A 26,816-nucleotide genomic window follows, 5' to 3' on the forward strand; every position below is an offset into this window, starting at 1 on the left:
AATTATATTTCAATTTCTATAAAGCAATGTGATCCAAACTCTTAATATCAAAAGTCTTGGCAAGAAAGAAAATTTAGAATATTCCATTTTCACAGAAATGACATCTCACAAGTAATAGCCATCTCTCTCAAATAAATAAATGAAATCTTAAAAAAAAACAAACTATAGCTTCAAGCCTTAAAAATATTCCAGTGGGTGAAGACTTAACCTCTTGACCCCACTGTTCTTCTCAACTACTTCCCCATTTCTAGTCTCCCTTTTTGCAGTAGAAATCCTTGTAAGAGTGGTATATTCTGCATTCTCCATTTTTCTTCTTTTATTTGCTGTTAAAACCCTTCTCTGTAGCTTTTGACCCACTCACTCCATCAAAACTGTTCTTACCAACTGCCAAGCCAAATACAATGGTAAACCTTCATTCTTCATCTTTCTTGATCTATCCATTTGATACAGATGTTCATTCACACCACCCTCTTAAGAACTTTTTTTTTTTTAAAGATTTTATTTATTTATTCATGAGAGAAACAGAGAGAGAGAGGCAGAGACACAGGTAGAGGGAGAAACAGGCTCCCTGCGGGGAGCCCCATGTGGGACCCGATCCCAGGACCCTGAGATCACGACCCGAGCCAAAGCCAGACACCCAACCACTGAGCCACCCAGGTGCCCGATACCACCCTCCTAAGAACATGTGCCTCACTTGGTTACCAGGACACTGCATTCTGTGGTCTTTGTTGGCTCCTCCTATTTTCCCAAACTTTTAATGTCACAAACTTTTGCTCAGTTGCATGACCCTGAGATTACCTGAGCCAAAATCAAGAGTCTGATGCTTAACCAAATGAGCCAAGGCATCCTCTATTCATTCATTCATTCCTTCTTCTTCTTCTTCTTCTTTTTAAAGAAGTTATTTTTTTTAATAAAGTTATTTATTTACTCACGAGAGACACACACAGAGAGAGACGAGAGAGAGAGAGAGAGAGAGAGAGAGAGAGAGAGGCAGAGACACAGGCAGAGGGAGAAGTAGCCTCCATGCAGGGAGCCTGATGTGGGACTTGATCCAGGGTCTCCAGGATCAGGCCCTGGGCTGAAGGTGGCGCTAAACCGCTGACCCACCTGGGCTGCCCTCCATTCTTCTTTCAAGACATATTGTCAGTCTGATCACATAGCACTATGTGCACTGCTACTACTCTGCTGAGCCATCATCATCTCTTACTAGGACTACTGAAACAGCCTCCTACCTGATTTCTCTGTTTCTACCCTCCCTCACTACAATCTATTTTCAACACAGTAGCCAGAGTGGTGGTTTTAAAATGTCAAATTAGATTTAGATGTGACATTCTTCTTTGTTCAAACCCCTCTTATAGTTCTTATTTTATTCAAAGTAAGAGCTAAAGTCCTTACAATGGCCTACAAAGCTTCCAAATCTGCCTCACTTCTGCTTGCCATTTGCCTTTCTGACTTCATCTCCTACTCTTCTTCCTCCCTCCTTACTCTTGCTGCCTCTTTCCAGCTATACTGGCTTCCCTGCTCTTCCTTGAACATACCAAGCACAGTACTCCTTCAGAACCTCTGGATTTACTCTTCCCTCTCCTGGATGATCCTTTCTTCCATAACTATCTGACTGTGCTTTCCAGTCTGCTCAAATGTCAGTCCGGTCTTCCCTGACTGCTCTATTTAACATTGCAATTACTTCCCTACTCCCCAATCACCCCCTTTCTTGTTCTACTATGTCCATAACACTTATCACCATCTAATATACTATATAATTTACTTATTTTTTATGGTCTCTATCCCCACACCAGAATGTAAGGTTTGTAACAGGGATTTTTGTCTGTTTTCTTCATTGTGGTAGTACTAACCATATAAACAGTATGTAACACATAACTGGTTTTCAATAAAGATTTCTTGAAAAACTGATTAAACTGAATGAATAAGCAAATATAAGAAAGAACAGGAAAGAAAAAGGGTAAGAACAGAAGACAGAAAAAAGGATGAAGGAAAAGAAAGAAGAAAAGGAGAGATACCTGCCACAAGTGATGCAACAAGTAACATGGCAAGCTAGATTTGTTTGGCTTCAAAGCCCATACGGTTCTGATTGTAGCATCAGTTAAAAAGCTTCTAAATAAATATCTTAAGAATTTAAATAAGTTTAATAAGCAGTAGCATGAAAAAGAAAAATTGTAAGTAAAAAAGGCAAGATACCTTTCCTGAAACACAATTAGAAAATGATTAAATAGAACTATTTAGGGCAGCCCTGGTGACTCAGCAGTTTAGCGCCGCCTTCCGCCCAGGGCATGATCCTGGAGTCCCGGGATTGAGTCCCATGTCAGGCTTCCTGCATGGAGCCTGCTTCTCCCTCTGCCTGTGTCTCTGTCTCTCTCTGTCTCTCATGAATAAATAAAAAAAAATTTTTTTACATATATATTTGCCCTTTATCTGAAGGTATGAACAGTTTTTTTATAATAAATTTATTTTTTATTGGTGTTCAATTTGCCAACATACAGAATAACACACAGTGCTCATCCCATCAAGTGCCCCCTTCAGTGCCTGTCACCCATTCACCCCCACCCCCCGCCCTCCTCCCCTTCCACCACCCCTAGTTCGTTTCCCAGAGTTAGGAGTCTTTATGTTCTGTCTCCCTTTCTGATACTGAATAAATAAAATCTTAAAAAAAAAAACTATTTAGAATTCAACTTTAAATAATACATTTCTCAAAACTACAGAAATATACATAATTCTTTCTTTTATAATAGCTAAACTTGGGCAGCCCAGGTAGCTCAGCAGTTTAGTGCCACCTTCAGTCCAGGGCATGATCCTGGAGACCCGGGATCAAATCCCACATTGGGCTCCCTGCATGGAGCCTGCTTCTCCCTCTGCCTGTGTCTTTGCCTCTTTCTCTCTGTCTGTCTCTCTCATGAATAAATAAAATCTTTTAAAAAAATAGCTAAAATTAAAGATAATTTTGATAGGATTGGAAACTTCTTTCAACCAAGATACAGTAACAGCGAGTGGACTTACCCGCCCAAAACAACCCCCACAACAAATAAAAGACAAAAATATATGACACTGGTTTATAGCACACTAAACATGAGGCAAAGAAGAGTCATCCCTGACAGGCAGGAAAGAAATGAAGTAAGACTCATGAATACCCTCAACTAATGCCTTGAGAGAAAGGATATAGGCCACAGGATAGGAAAAGGAGACACAGGCAGAGCCCAGCAGAGTCCCTGAGTTAAGGAGACAGAACTGAGAGTCTAAGGAGAACAAGCTGAATAAAGATAACAAAACAGAGCGTACCAAAGGAGAGAGGTGAGAACTGCAAAGCTCTGATATGTGAAGGTCCCCCTTGAGCATCCAGGAGAGTACTGGCACATATGTGAGAAAACCACTCAAGGCTAGAAAAAGAATCATCTATGAGGATTAAAAAAAAAAAAAAAATAGTGCCTGGTACCAGGAACACTGTCTGTTTCTACTGACCAGGCTAAAAAAGCTCCAAAATCACAGGGCATTGGGTAGAGTACTCCAAAGTGGGAATAATAACACCTAGACTGAGCACTACTCCAATCATAAAAGGAAGACTCAAAAGATATAAACTGCTTCCAAGTAACTCAACTGTGTCCCACATCAAAGGTCAAGAGAAGGTATAGGAATACAAAAATATGTGGCAACCAGTAAGGTAAAACTGACAATGTCTGACATCCACTCAAAGACTACCAGGCATGTGAATAAGCAGGAAAATCTGACCAAAATTGGGGAAAAATATGAATGGTTTAAAACTGATTCAGCACTGATAGAGATACCAGAATTAGGGGATGTGAACATTACAAGTTATTAAAAATGTATTCCAGATGTTGAAAAAGCTAAAGACATAGTAGATAGGGACACCTGGGTGACTCAGTGGTTGAGCATCTGCCTTTGGTTCAGGGCATTATCCTGGGGTCCCGGGACGGAGTTCCACATTGGGCTCCCCTCGAGGAGCCTGCTTCTCCCTCTGCCTATGTCTTTGCCTCTATCTCTCATGAATAAATAAATTCTTAAAAAAAAAAAAAGACATAGTAGTTATAAAAAAAGAAAGAAAAAGGCCCTAATCAAGTTTACAGAGCAGAAAATTGCAACATCTGAGACGAGGAATTAATGGCAAATGGATTGAGATTAATGGCAAACTAGACATTGCAAAAGAAAAGATGCTAGGACTTGAAGACCTACAAACATCAACTATCCAAAAGGAAATACAGGAAGACAAAGGAATATTTTTAAATGGTAAAAGACATTAGTGAGCTGTAGAACAATTTCAATCAGCCTAATATATGTGTAATCAGAGTCTCTAAAGATGAGAAATGGGTGGGCCAGAAAAACTAGTTGAGAAACTAACGGCTGAGAGTTTTCTGGAATTGATGGAAGCTATATATTCACAGGTCCAGGAAGCTCAAAGAACAGAATCCTGAAGAAAACCATACATATCATAGCGAAATCATTGAAACCAGTAATAAATAAAAAACTATAAAAGCAGCCACGATATCGAGCCACATTATATACAGAGGAATAAAGAAAAAGAGGACAGCAGATTTTTTTTCAGAAATAATGCAAATGGGAATACAGGAAACAACATCTTTAAAGTACTGAAAGAGAAAAAAAAAACCCAAATTAGAATTATATACCCAGTATAAATATCTTTCAAAAACAAAGATTTTAGACACACAAAAGCTGAAAGATTTCATCACCAACAGACCTGCATTACAAGAAATGCCAAAGAAAATCCTTCAGACAGAAGGAAAATGACACCAGATGAAGGTATGTATCTATTCAAAGAAACGAAAATGAAAATGTGCATCTATATATAGGGATACAGCAATAATTTCACTAATAAATATGTAAGATTTTAAAAAATACTGCAATATCTTTAAAACATAATTGACTTTTTAAACAAAAGCAACAACACTGTATTTTGTATTTTATAAAATAAGCATAAGTAAAATGTCTGACAAGAACATAAAAGCCAGGAGCTGCAAAATAATGGCATATTAAGACTCATGCTATATGTAAAGTGATGAATAATTACCTGAAGGTAGACTGTAAGTCAAAGACTTGGACATGAATGTTCAGAGCAATTCATGTGTAATGGCCAAAATCCAAAACCAACCCAAATATTCATAGGAACAAATGAATGGATAACCTGGGGTATATTTATACAGTAGAAAGCTATTTACAATAAAACTACTTAGCAATGAAAAGAAATATTGATACACACAAAATGGATAAATCTTTTTTTTTTTTTTTAAATTTTTTATTTATTTATGATAGTCACACAGAGAGAGAGAGAGAGGCAGAGACACAGGCAGAGGGAGAAGCAGGCTCCATGCACCGGGAGCCCGACGTGGGACTCGATCCCGGGTCTCCAGGATCGCGCCCTGGGCCAAAGGCAGGCGCCAAACCGCTGCGCCACCCAGGGATCCCCAAAATGGATAAATCTTAAAACAATTACACTGAAAAATGCCATGCAAAAAAAAAGTATATGCTGTATGACCACATTTATAAAACTATCTATAGCAACAGAAAACAGAGCAGTAGTTGCTTGCAGGTGAGGTGGGGCAAGATAGACAAAGGATATTTTGGGAATTATGGATATCTTGACTGTGGTGATGGTTTCTTTCGCGTGTGTGCGCATGCGAAAGTGAATTAAGTTGTACACATTAAATATAAGAAATTTACTATATATGAATAATTACTCACTAAGGCTATTTAAAAACCATTTTGGATTTAAATGTGCAGGTTAAAAACCAAAAGTGGTTAGACTACACTTAGGTAGTCTGGCTCTGTTAAGAATAAAAATATGTGAAAACTAGAACAAAATATTTGTAATTTTTTTAAGGGTTAGAATGGATCATAGAAACCAATTAATCAAAACCCTTCCTTATTAGAGATGAAGGAATCAAGTCCCAGAAAGGTATAATGACTTTCCCAGGGTCTCACAGCTATAGTCAGTATAATCAGTAGCTTACTAAAATGTATGCGCCACAACGGAAGGGACTGGATTATTTCGGTCACCATTACGTCCCCTAAACCTACAACAATGCCTGGGACATAGCTGGAACTCAGTATTTGTCAACTGATTTTTCCCCTGGAAGGAAAGGTAAAAAATGAGGATAAAAGGAAAGAAAGTCCCCCTTGCAATAGCAGATGACAGAATTAAGCAATAGCTTTAATACCATAAACATCATGAACACAAGAGAATAAATTATATTCCACAGCTTTGTTTTACTGAATATTTTATTATATTGTAATGCTTAAAAATTTCTAGTTCATGTTGTCAACTCTTAAACAAGCAGGAAAATCAATAGGAAATATTCCATTCATGAAGATTAGTGACATTTTCAAATTAAAAACAAATTTAAAGAATAGTAAATACTTACCAAAAATTTCTCCATTTTTGGCATATTCTGTCACAAGGTACAACATATTTTTGGTCTCCATTACCTATTGATAAATAATTCCATATTAGTCTGACAGGAAAGGATTGCAGTTCTATTATATTGCAACTCAACATTCTATGGAGTTATTACATAAAACTAATAAAAGTATCAAATTTATGAATAATTCAGAAGGTGGCAAAGTTTACAAGACAATAACCTTCTGCTAACACTTTTGTGAGAAATCTAGATCCTCACTTTTCCAAGTATGGTCCATGGACCAGCAACAACAGCAGCACTGCCCTGGCATCTGTTAGAAATGGGAGAATCTCAGGCCCCTCCCCAGACCTACTGACACAAAATTTCCATTTTAACAAATGGAAGATCAACTTTTTACCACCTTCTGATGGACTTTTCTAGCCCTGTGCTATATGGTAGACTGATTAAGAATAATAAAATAGAGCTCAATTTATCTAGCCTGTAGTCTAGATAATCTGGCACAATAGTATATTCCTCCTATTCTGTTGTAATATTATTACAAAGTACTGTTATTTTAAAAACATTGTTCAAAAGCTTCTTCCTAACTCCACTGCTGTACAGTTTTATTCAAATTAGTTTTCCTATGTTTAGAAAGGAAGCATGTCAGTGTCACAAACTTCGTATTTCAAACTATACTGAATCAAAAGGAAATTAATTTATAAGCTCAAAATGAGTGAATTTTAGATTCTTTGTAACATTATCTTTTTATGTACTGGCACATGCTAAGAATGAAAATTTAACTGCTATCTACTGAAAAGGTGAAAATTAATTTTGCTCTAACATGAAGGTTTAAGACTATTCCCAATCAGGCCAGAAAACTAAGAGCTACCAACAACTGGAGTCTGAATAAGCTAAATAGTAAGTCAGAGCTTATTTAGCTCTAATAAAGATGGAATTATGTGAATTACTGTAGTTTTAACCTCAGTTTGGCTTATGGTTCATCAGACTTCTAAGGATTTGGATTAGTTCCTTATAACGATCCTCTTTAGGAATTAAAAAAAAAAAAAAAAAAAGCTTAAAAGGAGAAATACTCTGATATAAATATGACCAAAGAAGTCTGCAGTTTTAGAACTTAGGAACTGTTTTGAGTGGCACACCATGGTCTCTTATTCTAATGGTAATATTAATGGTCTCCAATGGTTTCTACACTTTTTTTTTTTAAGATTTATTTATTTATGATAGACATAGAGAGAGAGGCAGAGACACAGGAGGAGGGAGAAGCAGCTTCACGCCGGGAGCCTGACATGGGACTCGATCCCGGGACTCCAGAATCGTGCTCTGGGCCAAAGGCAGGCGCCAAACCGCCGAGCCACCCAGGGATCCCCTGGTTTCTACACCTTTTTAATTGCAAGTCTCTATTAGTAACAAGTTGTTTAGCTAAACATGTATCACATATACATGTACGTGTATATACAAACACATATGCATATGTTTATATGAATATGAGCAGAGACACAAATTACATACTTGTGCCACTGTATAAACACATTATGTACATTATAGAATGCACACAAGAAGATAAATACAAAAAATAAGCATAGGGTTCTAATATTTGCTTCTTATGCCCAAGGGACACTTGTGCTAACCCACGTGAGTGCACAGAATGACATGCCAGTATTAGCTCTGTGTGGGAAAAAAAAAAGCCCTGACCTGTAAGTAGCTCTCTATGGTGTAAATACTCCCACCAAGGCTGATTTTGAGCTGAATCGCAAAACATCTACAAATCTACCAATCAGTTCTTACGAGCTAGCACAGGCTGAGTCCAGCATACCACTGGGTGCATGCCTCACGGTATGGAGATCCAAGTCCTGGGCTAGCATACTATAACATTTTAGTTTAAAAATAGTTTTCCAATAGGGACATCTGGATGGCTCAGCTGGTTAAGCACTGGACTCTTGATTTTTGGCTCTGGTCATGACCTCAGGGTTGTGAGATCAAGCCCGGTTATAGGCTTGGTGCTGAGCATGGAGCCTGCTTAAGATTCTCTCTCTTCCCCTTCTCTTTCTCTCTCTTGCCTTCCCCCACTTAAAAAAAAATTTTTTTTCCAGTATAAAAATTCTAATTAATGAATAGAAGTGTTTAAAAAATGTTTTGTATTACATTATCATTCCTCAACATGAATTACTCTTTAAGAATCAGAGATGTTCCTTTTTTTTTTTTTAAGGTTTATTAATTTATTTTAGGGAAAGAGAGAGAGCATGTGCAGGTGGGGGGGGGGCGCTAAGGGAGGGGGAGAGAGAGAAAGAGAATGAATCCCAAGCAGACTCTGTGCTGAGCATGGAGCCAGCCATGAGGCTGGATCCCACAACCCTCGATATCAAGACCAGAGCTGAAACCAAGAGTCAGACACTTAGCCAACTGTGACACCCAGGAACCCCAGAGAAGATCTTCCTTTAAAAAAAAAAAAAAAACACAGCTCACACTTGAAATGGGTACAATTTATTTTACAAAATTATATCTCAATAATTTATTAAAAAATGATTTTTTAAAAAATGACTCTTTTACTTTATCTGACAAAATAATCCAAACAAGATAAGATTTGGCTCTAAGTATTATAAAATATGCCACTAAGTAATATACTATTTTAACCTTTGTATTTCATAAAACATAAACAGTGTATTTTTTTAAATAAGCAGAACTGCCATATCCTCATTAATGGCATCACCACCAAAAGCCAACAGGGTTGAGCATCATAAATGCACAATTACAAATTTTATTTTTATTTTTATTTTTTTAAGATTTATTTATTTATTCATGATAGACAGACAGAGGCAGAGACAGAAACAGGCTCCATGCCGGGAGCCCGACGCGGGAATTGATCACTGGACTCCAGGATCGTGCCCTGGGCCAAAGGCAGGCGCTAAACCGCTGAGCCACCCAGGGATCCCCAATTACAAACTTTTTTTTTTTTAAACTTTTTAAATTAAATAACTTAGTCTGAGACAACTTAAAATTAAGCTACTAGTTTTTTATTTCCTAATTTTTTACTTATAGAAAATGTGTGTGCTCAGCTTAATAAAACCATGTAATTATTCTTTTTTTATGGACTAAGAAAACTAACACAAAAGAGAAAAATGAAGCAAATGAGGAAACAGGTAGTGAGAAGCATGGAAAGGAATAAGGTTACATCTTACCTGATAAAGTTTGATGATGTGTGGGTGGTCTAACATTTTCATTATTTGTACTTCTCGGTAGATTTTCTCAAGGTTCACTGCATCCAGCTGAGATTTATCAATTATTTTTATCGCCACCTGTGTCCCAGACACAAATAAATATAATTACTATATGATGGTTAACATTTTCCAGTTAAGAATCTTTTGTATATAGGGCACCTGATACTTTGCATGTAAGTTCCTAAGACAACAAAAATACTTTTATTTTTTTAATTTTTATTATTTATTCATTCATAAGAGACAGAGAGAGAGAGAGAGAGAGAGAGAGAGGCAGAGACGTAGGCAGAGGGAGAAGCAGGCTCCATCCATGCAGGGAGCCTGACGTGGGACTTGGTCCCTGGTCTCCAGGATCAGGCCCTGAGCTGAAGGTGGCGCTAAACCGCTGAGCCAACCGGGCTGCCCCCCAAAATACTTTTTTTAAAAAAAATTTTATTTATGATAGTCAGAGAGAGAGAGAGAGAGAGAGAGAGAGAGAGAGAGGCAGAGACATAGGCAGAGGGAGAAGCAGGCTCCATGCACCGGGAGCCCAATGTGGGATTCGATCCCGGGTCTCCAGGATCGCGCCCTGGGCCAAAGGCAGGCGCCAAACCGCTGCGCCACCCAGGGATCCCAATACTTTTAATTCAATGCTCATTCATTCAACAAGTACTTCTTAAACATCTATCACATGTGAGGCACTGTGGTGATTTTGTTTAGGAGTATCTTCAGTGTGCTATAGAGAATAACCCTGCAAAGTTACTTTAATAAAACATATTTCTCTTTTAGTATAACTGTAATGTTTTACCCCACTTGTAAAATGAATAAAAGCTCAGCAGTGCCAACCAGTTATCTTCCTGCTGCAAAGTACCTGTAAACAAATGATCAGTCAAGTAGAAAGCAGTTTCTGCTGTACTGAAATACAGCTTTTCTAGAAAAGCAAGTGATAGATTCCAAAGAATATAGACATAGCTTTTGGCAGGGGGTGAGGGGAGGGGGGGAGAGTTAAATATAAAGTATTAAAATCAATTTATATGAAAGATAGCAAGTGGATTAAATTTAAGTTTTTGTTTATTTGAGAGAGAGCAAGAGAGTGCATGCACACGAATGGGGGTGGGGAGGGGCAAAGGGAGAGGGAAAAGCAGGAGCCCAAAGTGGGGCTCAAACCCAGGCCCCCCCCCATCATAACCTGAGCCACGCAGCTGCCCCTAAACTTTGCTTTAAAAATCAAAGTGCAAAAACTCATCTGTTAATAATTTGGTAATTTGTGACTGGGTGACGGGCACTGAGGGGGGCACTTGGTGGGATGAGCACTGGGTGTTATGCTATATGTTGGCAAATTGAACTCCAATAAAAAAAATTTAAAAATATATATGTATAAAATTTAGTAATTACTCTAGCTTCTGACTTCCATAAAAGAATCTAAAATGTGGCCTCTTCCTATAGTAACTAGATAGGAACCCAAACCACTCCAAGGTTAATAACTTGAAGGAACTGCATTTGAAGGTGAATAACCAGGTAGTCAGAGATCAAGAATCATGTACCTTTTTCTATGCAATCAAAAAGGAAATAATTTTTTAGAAATTGTAGCTATTTGTTTAGGAAATAAGCCATTCTGATTTAAGTAAAATTTTCAGATCATTGGGAACCACTCAAACTTGATTATAACAATTTCTGAAGAAACTCTAAAATGTACTTCACATTCTACCAAAAAGGATTCCAAACATAACTCATTTTTTGTGTCGAGATAATTTTTATTATCAATTATTGCATATGCTATAATAGTTCAATACTCCTAAAAGGTATCCAAGGCTATAGGACTCAGCTTGTCAATTCACTTAATTCCTTCAGACTCCTGTTTATACATTTAGTTTTTTTCTTCTTTCCTATGGCTGCTTTGTCCTTTGCTGTTATCTCTTAAAGCACTACTGTAAGGTTTATTTCTTACCAATCTCTATTTCAGCTTATTTTCTTATTTGAATTAACTGTAACCCAGACAAGAACTCAAGATTCCCAGGAGAAATAAGATTACTAAACACAATGCATGAAATTAAATTTATTGTCTAAGAAGAAAGGGGGTAAGTCCTTCTCTAGACAGTAAAATACATAGGTTTTGTGATAATTATTTTCATTACATTTGATGGTATATTATTTATTTCCATAATCAAAATATTCTAGAAAGTAAAAGGTGCTAAACTTTGCTAGATAAGGAGACTGATCAATATTGTACTTGATATTAAGGACATTATTGGACTACCTCAGCATTTATTTAAATTTAAATAGATTTAAAACACCCTCCCCCCAATTTTATGATACAATATTATCAGTTACTTTAGGTAAAAGCTGCCAGACAAAAGCATAAGTGTATATTTTAACTTCCCCAATATTCCATAGGAAGGTAATATGGAATTTCACAAACATGCTTATTTTGAAGAAAATATCTTGCCCTCCAATTGCTGGAGCATGTCTAGATATCTCATCACTAACAAACTTTTATAATGAAATGGGTCAGAACCAGCTAATAAATAGAAAAAGAGTATCTTGGTTATCATATCTTTAACATTATAATGTTACAAAGAAAAAACTTAGACCCTCTATTCCAATTATTTTTTAAAGATTTTATTTATTTATTCATGAGAGACCGATTGAGAGAGAGGCAGAACCACAGGCAGAGGAAGAAGCAGGTTCCACACAGGGAGCCTGATGTGGGACTCATCCCAGGTCTCCAGGATCACGCCCTGGCCTGAAGGCGGGCACTAAATCTCTAAGCCACCCCCTCAATTCCAATTAAAGCAAGGTATACCAAAACTCCATACTCTTTTAAAACCTTGGCCTCAAACAATAAAAAACTGAAAAATACATAAATTATCTAAATAAGCCTTAATAATAAGCCATAAATATCATTATTTAAATTTTCTCAACCAAAAAAATCTGAAATGACAAAATCTAATTCTTCAATTTTATCTTCTAAATGTACGGACCACAAGTTCATATACTTGTATCTTTACCCTGCTATCCCTTGCTTATAAGGATTATGAAAGAGTAAAGCACACTAAAGAAAAAGCAGAGCATGTGTTAATGTGTTCCTTTTTATTTTTATTTTTTTAATTTTTAATTATTTATGATAGTCACACACAGAGAGAAAGAGAGAGAGAGAGAGGCAGAGACATAGGCAGAGGGAGAAGCAGGCTCCATGCACCGGGAGCCCGATGTGGGATTCGATCCCGGGTCTCCAGGATCGCGCCCTGGGCCAAAGGCAGGCGCTAAACCGCTGCGCCACCCAGGGATCCCTAATATGTTCCTTTTAATAGGACTTTTATTACTGTGGTGTATCACACTGACTGATTTGCAGATGCTGAACCATCCTGGCAGCCCAGAAATAAATCCCACTTGGTTGTGGTGAATAATCCTTATAATGTTCTGTTGGGTTCTATTAGCTAGTGTCTCGGTGAGAATTTTTGCATCCATGTTCATTCAAAATGCCATCAACATTTTTCACAGAGCTGGAACAAACAATCTTAAAATTTGTATGAACCGTAAGAGAACCCAAACAGCCAAAGTAATGTTGAAAAAGAAAACCAAAGCTGGAGGCATCGCAATTTCAGATTTTAAGCTGTATTACAAAGCTGTAGTCATTAAGACAGTATGGTACTGGAACAAAAAAACAGACACACAGATCAATGGAGCAGAACAGAGAATCTAGAAATGGACCCTTGCCTCTACAGTCAACTAATCTTTGATAAAGCAGGAAAGAATATCCAACGGGAAAAAGACAGTCTCTTCAACAAATGGTGTTGGGAAAACTGGACAGCCACATACAGAAGAATTAAACTGGACCACCTTCTTACACCATACACAAAAATAAATTCAAAATGGATGAAAGACCTAAATGTGAGACAGGAATCCATCAAAATCTAAAGAACTCAGGCAGCAACCTCTTCGACCTCAGCCACAGCAACTCCTTGCTAAACACATCTCCAAACGCAGGAGAAACAAAGGCAAAAATGAACTACTGAGACTTCATCAAGATTAAAAGCTTCTGCACAGCAAAGGAAACATTCAACAAAACTAACAGGCAACCTACAGAATGGGAGAAGATATTTGCAAGTGTCTTGAAAGATAGAGGGCTAGTATCCAAAATTTATAAAGAACCTATTAAACTCAACACCTAAAGAACAAAAAATTCAGTCAAGAAATGGGCAGAAGATACGAAGAGACATTTATCCAAAGATGACAAATGGCCAACAGACACATGAAAAAATGCTCCACATCACTTGGCATTAGGGAAATACAAATCAAAACAACGAGATACCACCTTCACACCAGTCAGAAGCAAAGATGGACAAAGAGGAACCCTCTGACACTGCTGGTGGGAATCCAAACTGGTGCAGCCACTCTGGAAAACTGTATGGAGGATCCTCAGAAAGTTAAAAATAGAGCTATCCTACAACACAGCATTTGCACTAAGTATTTATCCAGAGGATACAAACATAGTGATTTGAAATGGCACGTGCACCCCAATGTTTATAGCAGCAAGGTCCACAATAGCCAAAATATGGAATGTGCCCAGATGTCCATCAACCAAAGAATGGATAAAGATGTGGGGTGTGTGGGCGTACGTGTGCGTGTGTATATCTGTCTATCGATCTATCCATCCAGCCATCAAAAAGAATGAAAGCTTGTTATTTGCAACAATGTGGATGGAACTACAAGGTATTATGCTAAGTGAAATAACTCTAGGAAACAAACTGAGGGTTGCTGGAGGGGAGGTGGATGTGGAGGGAAGGGATAATTATAATTGGGTGATGGGCATTAAGGAGGGCACTGATAAAATGAGCACTGCCGTTATATGCAACTGATGAATCACTAAATTCTACCTTTGAAACTAATAAGAAACACAAAAAAAATTGTTAAAGCTTAAAAAAATAGTTAGGGTTTGTCTAACTGCTATGAATAAGTAGATCACAAAATGCATAGTGATTCAAATACAACGGAAGTTAAATTTTTTGCTCATGTAGTAGAATGGGATGGCTGAATGCAGGCATATGAAGTTTAAGGAGGTTTTACTACCTTTAAAGACTACCACAGTTACCCTAAAGGTTGTCTCCATTTCCAGAAAAAAACTTGAAGGAGCCTGCATGAGAGGTTTTTACGGGCCAGGCCTGAAGTGGCACACATTACTTCTGTTCACTTCATTAGTTAGAACTCAGTCACATAACCATACTAAATGCAAGAGAGGCCAACAGACAGTCCAGTGATAGGTCCAAGAAGAGGAAACAATGGATTTTTGGTGCTCGGCTAGCAGTCTCTGGCATATTCTTCTTGGTAATTTCTTAACAATGGGACTCATTATCAAGTACTTACCAGAAATAGAATAATGATGATGATAACTTTCACAACTGCACAGTACTGTTTAATTTCACAAGATACTTTAATATATTTTATCTCATTTATTTCTCAACTTTGTGAAGTAAATGGAACAAGCAGAGCATCCATGAGTTGATGAAACTGAGGTTCTGAAGATATTATATAGTCTACACAAGGTCCTACAGCTCAAGTGTATTAATGGGAAAAACCGCAGGTCTTCAAACTCCAAGTTCAATCTTTTACTCTTTCAGAGAGTCTATTATTCACACACTTTCTGAGCACCTGTTGTGTGCCTGTAATTACACTCAGGATACAAAAATGAACAAGATCTGATTCCTACCTTCAAGGAACTTAATAGATCTGTGAGAACAAAGAGAACACATTTTGGAAAACAAATTTTATCAACCAGAAAAATCTGCACTTGGGGACCTTCCCGATGTGTATTAAAGTTTCAACATACAAAAGGGTTGTGTTTCAACACTTTAAAGATAACTATGAACTTAGATTTCCAGGAGCTTTCTCTCTGCATCCCTTTTCCATTAAGTACTGAACACAGTACCAAGGACAAAATCTGCATGGTCACAACAAAGTCAAGTAAGAGACTCTAAATTGAAGGACTCCTTTCTCTTTGTTATTCATCTGAATTATTCAACTCTCCAATTCCTACATATATATGCAATCTCTTTAAAAAAAAAAAAACATACAAAAAAAACAAGCCGTTATTGAGTTTATGCAGAGATAGAAAACTTTATGCTCCTTCTGTTAGGGGACAAAAAAGAAAGGTTTCTTATACAACTTTGGAGGGCATATATAAACTAGAATGATTACTATCAAACTAAATTCCATGTAAAAGTAGCAACACTGAGTATTCAAGCTCAAAAATAGGAAAAACTGAATTAAAAACAATAAAATACCTAATATAATGTTATTTAAGTTATATTAAGAAATATCATTTCCACTGATATTCACAAAGATTAAAAGGTAAACATCCTTGTGAGGTAAGGTTCAAAAGATGGCCACTTTTATACATTGCTGGTATGACAATAAAACAGGTTATAATTTTTCTGAAATGTAATTTGGCAATTTCTACCAAGAACCTTAAAAATCATCCATCCTGGGATGCCTGGCTGGCTTAGTCAGTAGAACATGTGACTCTTGATCTCGGGGTTGTGAGTTTGAACTCCACACTGGGTGCAGAGATTACTTAAAAATAAAAATCTCCAAAAAAATTAGGTTAAAACAAAAAGTTATCCATCCTGAGGGAGTTTGGGAAGATGGTAGAGTAGAAGGATCCTGAGCTTACCTTGTTCCATTTATATACCAAGATAACAGCCACATTAGTGCAACTAACTCTGAAAACAACCCAAAGACCAGCAGAAAAATCAATCAAATTCACAAAATAAAACGATGTAAAGAAGACCATGACATACATAAAATTTTGTGTGCATAGAGGGTAAAGGGTAAAAATTTAGTGCTTCTAGAATGGGTTCAAACTTAAGTAACCATCAACTTACTATAGACTGCTATATGCAGGAGATGTTATATATGAATCTAATGGTAACCATAAATCAAAAACCTATAATGGGTACACAAGAAATAAGTAGAAAGGAATCCAAGCATAATATTAAAAAAACTATAGGGAAGACAAGAAGAAAGGAAAAAAGAACAATAAAAACAATCGTAAAACAAGTAACAAAGGGCAGTAAGTACCTACCTATTGATAATTACTTTAAATGTAAACAGACTATTACTCCAATCAAAAGACACAGAGTGACTGAAAAGGATAAAAAAGCAAGACCCATCTATATGCTGCTTACAAGAGACTCCCTTCAGACTTAGAAACACATCAGATTGAAAATGGAGTGATGGAAAAAACATTTAATATGCAAATGGAAGCAAAAAGAAAGATAGGGTAACAATACTTATATTGGACAAAACAGACTTTACAATACAGATTAACAAGAGACAAAGAAGGTCACTACATAAAGAGAACAATCCAACAATAAGATACAACAGTAAATATTTATGCACCCAACATGACAGCAGCCAAATACATAAAGCAACCATTAACAAACACAAAGGAAGAAATCAATAGTAATACAATAGTAAGAGATTTTCACACACACATCAATGGATAGATCATCCAAACAAAATCAACAAGGAATAGTGGCTTTAAATGACACATTGGACCATATGGATCTAACAGATACATTCAGAACATTTCATCCCAAAACAGTGGAATACACATTCTTTTCAATTCCATATGGAACACTCTCCAGAAGAGATCACATGTTAAGCCACAAAACAAGTCTCAAAAAATTAAGAAAGACTGAAATCATACCATGCATCCTTTCTGACCACAGCAGTATGAAACTAGAAATCATATGCAAGAAAAAAATCTGGAAAGAACACAAATACATAGAAGCTAAATAACATGCTACTGAACAGTAAGTGGGTCCAACAATACATCAAAGAGGAAATTAAAAAAAAAATAGAGACAAATGAAAATAAAACAATGGTCCAAAATCTTTCAGATGCAGGAAAAACTATTTTAAGAGGAAAAATTATAGCAATACAGGCCTACAACAAGAAGCATGAAAAATCTCAAACAACCTGACCCTATACCTAAAGGAGCTAGAAAAAGAACAAATAAAGGCAGAGGCCACAAGCAAAATAGTAGTAGTAGTAGTAATAATAATAATAATAATAATAATAATAATAATAATAAAGATTATAACATAAGTAAATGAAATAAAAACTATAAAAACAGCAGAATAGATAAATGAAACTAGGAGATGCTTCTTTGAAAATATCAACAAAACTGATAAACATTTAGCCAGGCTTAAAAAAAAAAAGATGACTCAAATAAATAAAATCAGAATTGAAGGAGGAGAAATAACTATAAAAAAGTTTTATGCCAACAAATTAAATAACCTAGGAGAAATGGTTAAATTCCTAGAAACATATAATCTTCCAAAGCTGAATCAAGAAAAAATAGAATATTTAACAGAGTGATTACTACTAATGCAATTCAATCAGTAACAAAACAAAAACAAAAGCCTCCCAACAAACAAAAGTCCAGGACCAGATGGTTTCACAGCGAATTCTATCAAACATGTAGAGAGTTAATACCTATTCTTTCTCAAACTATTCCAAAAAATAGAATAGGAAGGAAAACTTCCAAATTCATTCAGAGACCAGCATTACCCTGATACCAATATCAGATAAGGACACTACAAGACAAAACAAAACAAAATAGGTAACAAAAAAAATAGGTAAAACCATATGATCATCTCACTAATGTAGAAAAAGCATTGGTGAAGTACAACATCCATTCATGATAAAAAAAATAATAATCTCAACAAAATAGATTTAGAGGGAACTACTTCAACATAATAAAGGCCATATATGACAAACCCACAACTAATACCATACCCAATGGTGAAAAACTAGGAGCTCTTCTTCCAAGATCAGTAACAGGACAAGCATGTCCACTCTTACTACTTTTATTCAACATAGTACTAGAAATTCTAGCCACAGAAATAAAAGGCATCAAATTGGTAAGGAAGAAGTCAAACTTTACTATTTGCAGATGATATGCGTTATAAAGAAAACTACAAAGACTTCACACACAAAAATATATATATATATTAGAACTGATACATGAGTTCAGTAAAGTTACAGGATATGAAATTAATATACAGAAATCAACTGCATTTCTATACACTAATAAAAAAATAGCAGAAAGAGAAATTAGGAAAACAAACCCATTCACGACCATATCAAAAAGAACAGGATACCTAGGAATAAATTTAACCATGGAGGTGAAAGATCTATACTCCAAAAACTACAAAACACTGACAAAAGAAAAACTGAAGACAGCATAAACAAATGGGAAGATATTCCATGTTCACAGATTAGAAGAATCAATATTGTTAAAATGTCTATACTACCCAAAGCAATCTACAGATTTAATGCAATCCCTATCAAAATACCACTAATATTTTTCCACAGAACTAGAACAAAAAATACTAAAATTTGTATAGAACTATAAAAGACCCTGAATAGTCAAAGCAATCTTAAAAAAGAAACAAACAAAAACAAAGCGGGAGATATCACAATCCCAGACTTCAAGATACACTACAAAAGCTGTAGTAATCAAAACAGTGTGATCTTATAGTAATTATCATACTCTTGTATGGTCAACTACTCTACAACAAAGGAGGCAAGAATGTACAATAGTGAAAAGGTTGTCCTTTCAACAAATGGTGCTGGGAAAACTGGGCAGCTATATGCAAAGGAATGAAACTGGATCACTTTCTAACACCATACAACAAAAAAACCCTCAAAATGGATATAAGACCTAAATGTGAGACCTGAAACCATAAAAAAAATCAGAACAGAGCACAGGCAGTAATTTAATTTCTCTGACACTGGCCATACCAACATTTTTCTAGATAAGTCTCCTTTAGCAAGGGAAACAAAAGCAAAAATAAACTATTAGGACTACACCAAATAAAAAGCTTTTGCACAGCAAAGGAAACCAACAAAAAACCAAAAAGGCAATCTACTGAATAGAAGATATTTGCACGTGATATATCTATGAAGAGGTTAATATCCAAAATATACAAAAAACTCATACAACAAAAAACCAAATCAAATGAAAAATGGGCAGAGGATCTGAATTGACATCGTTCCAAAGATGACACCCAGATGGCCAAGAGATCCATGAAAAGATGCTCAACATCACTCATCATTACTGAAATGCAAACCAAAATCACAATGAATTATCACCTTAAACCAGTCTTAACAACTAAGATCAAAAAAACAAGTAACAGGGATCCCTGGGTGGCGCAGCAGTTTGGCGCCTGCCTTTGGCCCAGGGCGCGATCCTGGAGACCCGGGATCGAGTCCCACGTCGGGCTCCCGGTGCATGGAGCCTGCTTCCCTCTCTGCCTCTCTCTCTCTCTCTCTGTGTGACTATCATAAATCAATAATAATAATAAAAAAAAGACAAGTAACAAGTATTGGTGAGGATCTGGAGAAGAAGGAACCTTCTTGCACTGTTGTTGGGAATATAAACTGGCAAGACCACTTGTGGAAAATAGTATAAAGGTTCCTCAAAAATTAAAAATAGAAATACCATATGATCCATTAATTCCACTAATGAGCATTCATTGAAAGAAAACAAAAACACTAATTCAAAAAAATATTTATGGAGCCATGTTTATTGCAGCATTATTTACAATAGCCGAGATATGGAAGCAGCCTAAGTGTCCATCAATACTGTGTATATGTGTGTGACACAGATGCATGTGCGTGCACACACACACACATGCTGGAGTATTATGCAGCCATTAAAAGGGGTGAGATTAAGGGAAAAAAAGGGGTGAGATCATGCCATTTCAGACATCGTGGTTGGACCTAGAAGATACTATGTTAAGTGAAATAAATCAAATTGAGAAGACAAATACCCTAAGACTCCATTCTTAAGTGGAATCTAAAACACACACACACACACACACACACACACACACACACACACACACACAAAGGAATAAACAAAAAACAGAATCAGACCTATAAATACAGAGAACAAATTGATAGTTGCCAGAAGAGAAGGAGGTGGGGCACTGGGTGAAGTAAAGAAGGAGATACAGGCTTCCATTTCTGGAATGAGTAAGTCGCAGAATAAAGGGCACAGTTTAACAAATATAGTCAATAATACAGTAAAAGCAACATTATGGGACAATGTAACAGGACTGATAATGGCTACACTTGTGGTAAACACAGTATAATGTATATATAATTTTTGCAAATCACTAACTTGTACACTTGAAAATAACGTAAAATTGTGTATCAATGATACTCAAATTTAAAAAATTAAAAACAAAAATAGAGCACACTTATTGTGATGAGCACGGAGTAATGTATAGAATTGTTGAATCATTGTAGAACTTAAAGTAATATAACGCTGTCATCACTCATCTCACTTAGCCTGAGGATTCTATTTCTGAGAATTTTTTTTTATTGAAGTTTGATTTGCCAACACATATAACACCCAGTACTCATCCCATCAAGTGCCCTTCTCCGTGCCCATCACCCAGTTACCTCATCTTCCCACCCACCTCCCCTTCCACTACCCTTTGTTCGTTTCCCAGAGTTAGGAGTCTCTCATGTTTTGTCACCCTAATTTTTCACACTCATTTAAAATATTTTTTTAAACAAAGTTTTTATTTTTTAGATTTTATTAATTTACTCAAGAGAGCAAGCCCATGAGTGGGGGAGGGGCAGAAGGAGAGGGAGAAGCAGACTCCTCGCTGAGCAGGGAGCCCAACCGTGAGGCTGGATCCCAGGACCCCGGCGTTACGACCCGAGCTGAAGGCAGTCACTTAACCAACTGAGCCACCCAGGGGCTCCCCTGAGAAATTATTTAAAGGAAATCTGAAATGAGGGTTAAGACTTATTTGTAAATATATTCAATGAATATTATTTATAATATAAAAATAGAAACAAGTGGTAATTACATGAATTACAGTAAGCTTATGTTACGACTGTTACACAGCTATTAAAATAGTTCTTTCCTTTTTTAAAAAAAAAATTATTTATATATTCATGAGAGAGGGGGCAGAGGCAAAGACATAGGAGAGAGAGAAGCAGCTCCATGCAGGGAGCCCAATATGGGACTCAATCCTGGGACTCCAGGATCATGCCCTGCGCTGAAGGCAGATAGACGCTTAACCACTGAGTCACCCAGGCGTCCCTAGAATAGTTTTTCTTAATAATACAGAGGATTGCTTAAACGAAAATATTAAATTAAAAAAATCAGTGTTTAAGTGCAGTCTCAACACAAGGTAGGTATATAAGAAGACCAGGAAAAACTAGATACAACTATGACAAAAATGTAATCTGTGGGTGAAAAAAACTGTAGATTATTTTACTTTTCTGCATTATAGTTTTCTGTGCAATTTTTCTTCAACAAGCATGAATTACTTTTCTAAAAGGAAAAACAAAAAATGAAGTTATTATATTTATCAAATATGCTAACTTCTCTATTTGTGAAATATTAGTCATTTTCATTTTATTTTCTAAACTTTCTATAAAATGGCTATATTTTCTAAAATTTAAATATTAGTGAAAAGACTACTATAAAGGTTTCCAACAAAGTAAAACACAATACATGTAAAAGTAACAACATATAAAATGCAAATTTGTACCGAAGAGAAGGGTTTAACTGTATGAGCAGAAGTGAAAGCGTTATGATGACAGACAAAAGATACTTTTTCTCTTTTCAAAATGCAATTTAATGGTAATGTTATCCTGTCTTTTTGATAATTTAACAAAAGTTGTTTTTTACTTCTCATTAAAGAAATATTCATCTTATGCATTTAGAGAAACCACACATACAAAAGTAGCTTTGGGGGACTTTATAAGGAAGTTACACAATAAGAACAATATTTCTAGTAAAAAAAATCAGAAGGGATTAACATATGTTTGCTATCTCAGGTAACAGTTGTTTCAGTGCTATTTACCAGTAATATACTAATTGTACACAGTCTTTCTAGAGTACCAAAGAGCATTATTCTTATCATACAATTAGATCTTCAAGATTAAACACTAAATGTACTTTACAAGCTTATACATCAAAGCACGTACATTTTATTGACAAGTCAATGTGACTGAGCGGTTCTACAAAGAAAGGGTTTCTGAAAGCAGGGAAAGTAAATAGTAAAACTAACATGGAGTTCTCTAGTTATCTTCTAAGTATAAATAAGTTAGAATCCAATTTAAAATTGATTGTTATTATTTATTAAAAAAATAATTTATTTGAGTGAGAGACAGAGAGCATGAGCAAGGGAGGGAGGAGGCAGAGGTGAGGGAGAGAGAGAATCTTAAACAGACTCCCTGCTGAGGATAGAGTTTAACTTGGGGCTCAATTTCAGAACCCTGAGATCATGACCTGAACTGATCTTAAAGAGGCAGACACTTAACCGAGTTCCCCAGGCACCTCAAAATTGAATATAAGAATCTACATAATGCAATAAATTCTCAAATTATATACTTAATCTGACTTTTCCAATGGTGGGTAAGGAAAACAGACTGAAGAAAAGGTTAATGTCATTACATTTTTAGATCCATAGAAATTGAACCAAGGATTAAGACTATAAAAGAAATGATTAAAAAAACTCTTATCTTTAAAATTATTTAAGCAGATCATTAATGACAACCCAATTTAAAAAATGAGCCAAAGGACAAAAAAAGCAATTCACAAAAGAAGTAGTCATCTTATAAAACCATGCAATCAAAGTAAAGAAAATGTTAAATCAGAAATGTTAATTAAAATAAAAATTATTTTCCCCTATCAACTGGGAAAGATTTTAAAAATTATATTCCTGGTAAATTATTTCTTCCTGGTGAAAATTAACAGGTACAGCATTTCTAGAGGATAATTTGGCATCTCAGACAGTATGATGTAGATGTAGGTACATATTTATTCCTTGACCCAGGAATTCTATTGCCAGGGGATTACCCTGAGAGAATTACAGATAAGTGCACAAAGACACACACACACACACACACACACACACACAAGAACACCCTCTGAAACAGTACCTTAGAAAGAGAAACAGCAAAATAGAGAAACAATCTAAATGTTCCATAGTAGGAAACTGATGAAATAAAATACGATCATATGATATGTAAGAATGCTATTTAACAATGCTCTAGGCTTTTTTTGTTTGTTTGTTTGTTTTCACCCGGGGAAGTGTTAACACATTAAGTAAAAAAACCTTAAGTACAGATGACATCAATTTCATTACTGACACATACAATAAATGTGAATAACTAAGAGGCTATGAACCAAATGTTAAATAGTGGTGATCTCTTGGTCTGAATGGTAGCATTAAGGATATTTATTTTCTTGAGTTTTTCAACAATATCTACAATGAACATGCATACTTTTTTTAACTGGGGGGGGGGCGGCGACTCATAAATACTATGTTTATCTGAGAGAAGACTTAAATTTTAGCATCATTTTTCAGTCTAATTCCTCCATCATTTATCACTTTAACTGTTTAAAGTATTTTAAAAATATTTTTGAAATGAAGAGTTTCTGATGAAATCCCCAAATATAGCTGCCTCTCATTCTTCTAATAATCTCAAACTGGATATAGGGACTGTTTCTCCTTGAAGGTTGAGAAACCATTCCCCATAAGTGTTCTGTATAAAGGCATATTCATACATTAAAAGCTTTTTTTTCCCCAAAAATACAGAGGTAGAAGAAGAGGTCCTAGGTATACTATATAGAAAAGAATGGCATCTTCATGAATTTCTGGAATCCAACTGGCTCCAAGAAATTGACTGTATCATGAGCACTGGCCCATAAGTCAAATGTCAGCATATGAATCCAGGAATGGAAGCCAGTTTCAGTTATTTCCAAATAAATGTTTTCTTAATTGCCAGATATTCAGAATTTCCCAGTGGAATTAAAATCAGAACGCATTAAACTCTGTTAAAGTTAAAAATTTCTACAGAATATAAAAATTTACACAACTCTTATTTTGGATGTTTGTCCCCAACCACTCCCCAAAAAGAACAGATCCTTTTGAGCAATATTTAGCAGAATAATATGACAAATATTACTTGTCTGGAGTGCCAAGAAACTAGACAACAGTTTCTCATATAGCACATATATTTCAGGACAAATACAATTTTCATTTCAACACACTATAAAGACCATACACAGACCCAGATACAAATAATAGCTCTTAAGTTATCTGGTAACTAGTCCTTCTGTTGTACATAGTATAGCTGCTTCTTGAAATATGGAATATTTCAGAGCATAAGATTAATACCGAGACTAGTGAGGAGTCCTAAAAATTTAAAGGAAGATATAAAATTCAAATGTATTAAAAAATAAGTTCTCTTCTTCAAGAAACACTGTAATCAGGGTATAAATTCTTTTTTTGTTGTTTCTACACTTGCTCTAAAAATGCAATTTTGATACTTTATTTGGAAAGCTTTAAAAATACTTACATTTTAAGGTAGCAAAGAATTATGCCTAAAATTAAAAGCCCCAAAATACACACAGAAAGCTTTTCAGTGAACAAAAGCAGTTTTCAGAATGTTCTTGCTACCAGTTTTGCATCCAGGTAATTTCCTTTCTAGGAATTTACCTCTGAATTCCACTCCTCCTTTCTGTCCCCTCCCCCAGAAAAAACTGCAGACACAGAGTTACATATGCAAATGTTATTCACCCAAATTATTTACTGTAAGTGAAAACTGGAAATGTTCAATAATATGAAAACTGTTCAATACGACAGAATTCATCTACAAGGTAGAACACTATGCAGCTATTAAAAAGTTTATAAAGTTGTATGTAATACAACTGCTTTATACAGCATGTAAAATATCCTATAAAATGGAAAAAAGGATGCAATTTATATAAGCGTATGTGGTATGTGATCTCATCTATGGAAAAAAATATTTTTTAAAAAAAGACTAGAGGGAAATATGCCATGAGAATGATTTACTCCGATTGGTGGAGGAATTGCACATGTACTTTTTGTGCACTGTATATTCTTCTTTATGTTTTCTACAGTAAGACTATTTCTTTAATAGAAAACAAAAGCAACTCAAGGGCACAAATGGCTTTTTTGGAATTTTATTTGACAAATCCAACAAAAAAACTAGCCATACAATTAGAAGGAAAAAATTCTTTGCTAGCACTGTTTTAATAAAACACTACTCAAGGACACTCACAGCATAGCAAAATAGCAACCACTATTGCCTAAAATAGTTTAACAGTCTAAATGCTATTATTCTTTTCCCATTATGCTAATTTTATAAAATTAGCTACTCTAATTCATAAACCAGAAACCAACACTACAAAGCTTTTCTGAAGTATTATATTAGGAAGCTGGATTCTTTCACCACCTGCCTTCCCTTTTGTGTGCAAAATTTACATAGAGATCCAACATGAGAATACAGCTTCAGATGATGATGTAATTACACTTCTTAAACAATCAATGTTAAGCTATTTGATAGATTAGACCAAAATGAAGATCTCTTTTTGTGTACTGATTTTTCTTTTCCTAAAAGGCAAACAGTCTTAGATCTCCCAAGCTCTGTAGAAAACACATCATTCTTCAGGGATTCGGAAGAAGAGACAGAGAGAGCCAAGTAAAAATAACAAGGTCCAATTGTTTACCACACAGACATTTATACTAAGCCCTAAAATTTGCGTTGGGTTCAAACATGGGGGGAAAAAAGCCCTCTAAGTTTTAAAACACAAACTTATATTGATCTTAAACCATACATAGTATATTGAAGAAATTTCTATAAAAAGTATAATTGTGATATTTGGCTGATATTGCTCTTTATGCCACTTGAATTGTTTTCACTCTAATTACTGTAGTACGTTCAGCAATGAGAACCTAAAATAATGGTAAATAAAACTTTAAGGTTTCCATTAGCCATCTTAATTATATAGTATTTGAGGCATTTGTATTTATTGAAGACAGAAATATTTATCCAGTCAATGAGTGAAGATAACACTGCTTTAAAAATCCTCATTAATAGTGTAAGAAACAAATGTATCGGTGCCATTGCTAAACAATTCTTAATGCCACAAAATTCTTAATGCCACAAAAATACCACAAAAGTTTACAGGGCAACTTTGCAAAACTTGAGATCTACGAGAACTTTTCTCTTCATTAATTTCCCTATTTCCCTCATTCCCTCTCTTTAAAATTTAAACTTCAAAATTTCCATTCACAACCAAATTACCAGAAACATTCACCCATCTCAAATTCACATTATTTCTTTCACATGTTTTCTTTTGAAAAGCAAAGGGAGACAG

General features: G+C 35.6%; 1 protein-coding gene across 1 annotated transcript in view; it reads right to left on the minus strand.

Annotated features, from left to right (window-relative positions):
- SIK2 (salt inducible kinase 2) overlaps window positions 1-26,816 on the minus strand; it is a 129,103-nt gene that overhangs the window by 99,934 nt on the left and 2,353 nt on the right. The window contains exons 2-3 of the mRNA XM_041770390.1: window positions 9,575-9,691; window positions 6,405-6,468 (exon numbers count right to left, since the gene is read on the minus strand). Of these exons, the coding sequence (XP_041626324.1) occupies window positions 6,405-6,468; window positions 9,575-9,691 (181 nt within the window). The remainder of the gene's footprint in view (window positions 1-6,404; window positions 6,469-9,574; window positions 9,692-26,816) is intronic.

Source organism: Vulpes lagopus, chromosome 10 (assembly GCF_018345385.1).
Source record: "Vulpes lagopus strain Blue_001 chromosome 10, ASM1834538v1, whole genome shotgun sequence".
Taxonomy (NCBI): domain Eukaryota; kingdom Metazoa; phylum Chordata; class Mammalia; order Carnivora; family Canidae; genus Vulpes; species Vulpes lagopus.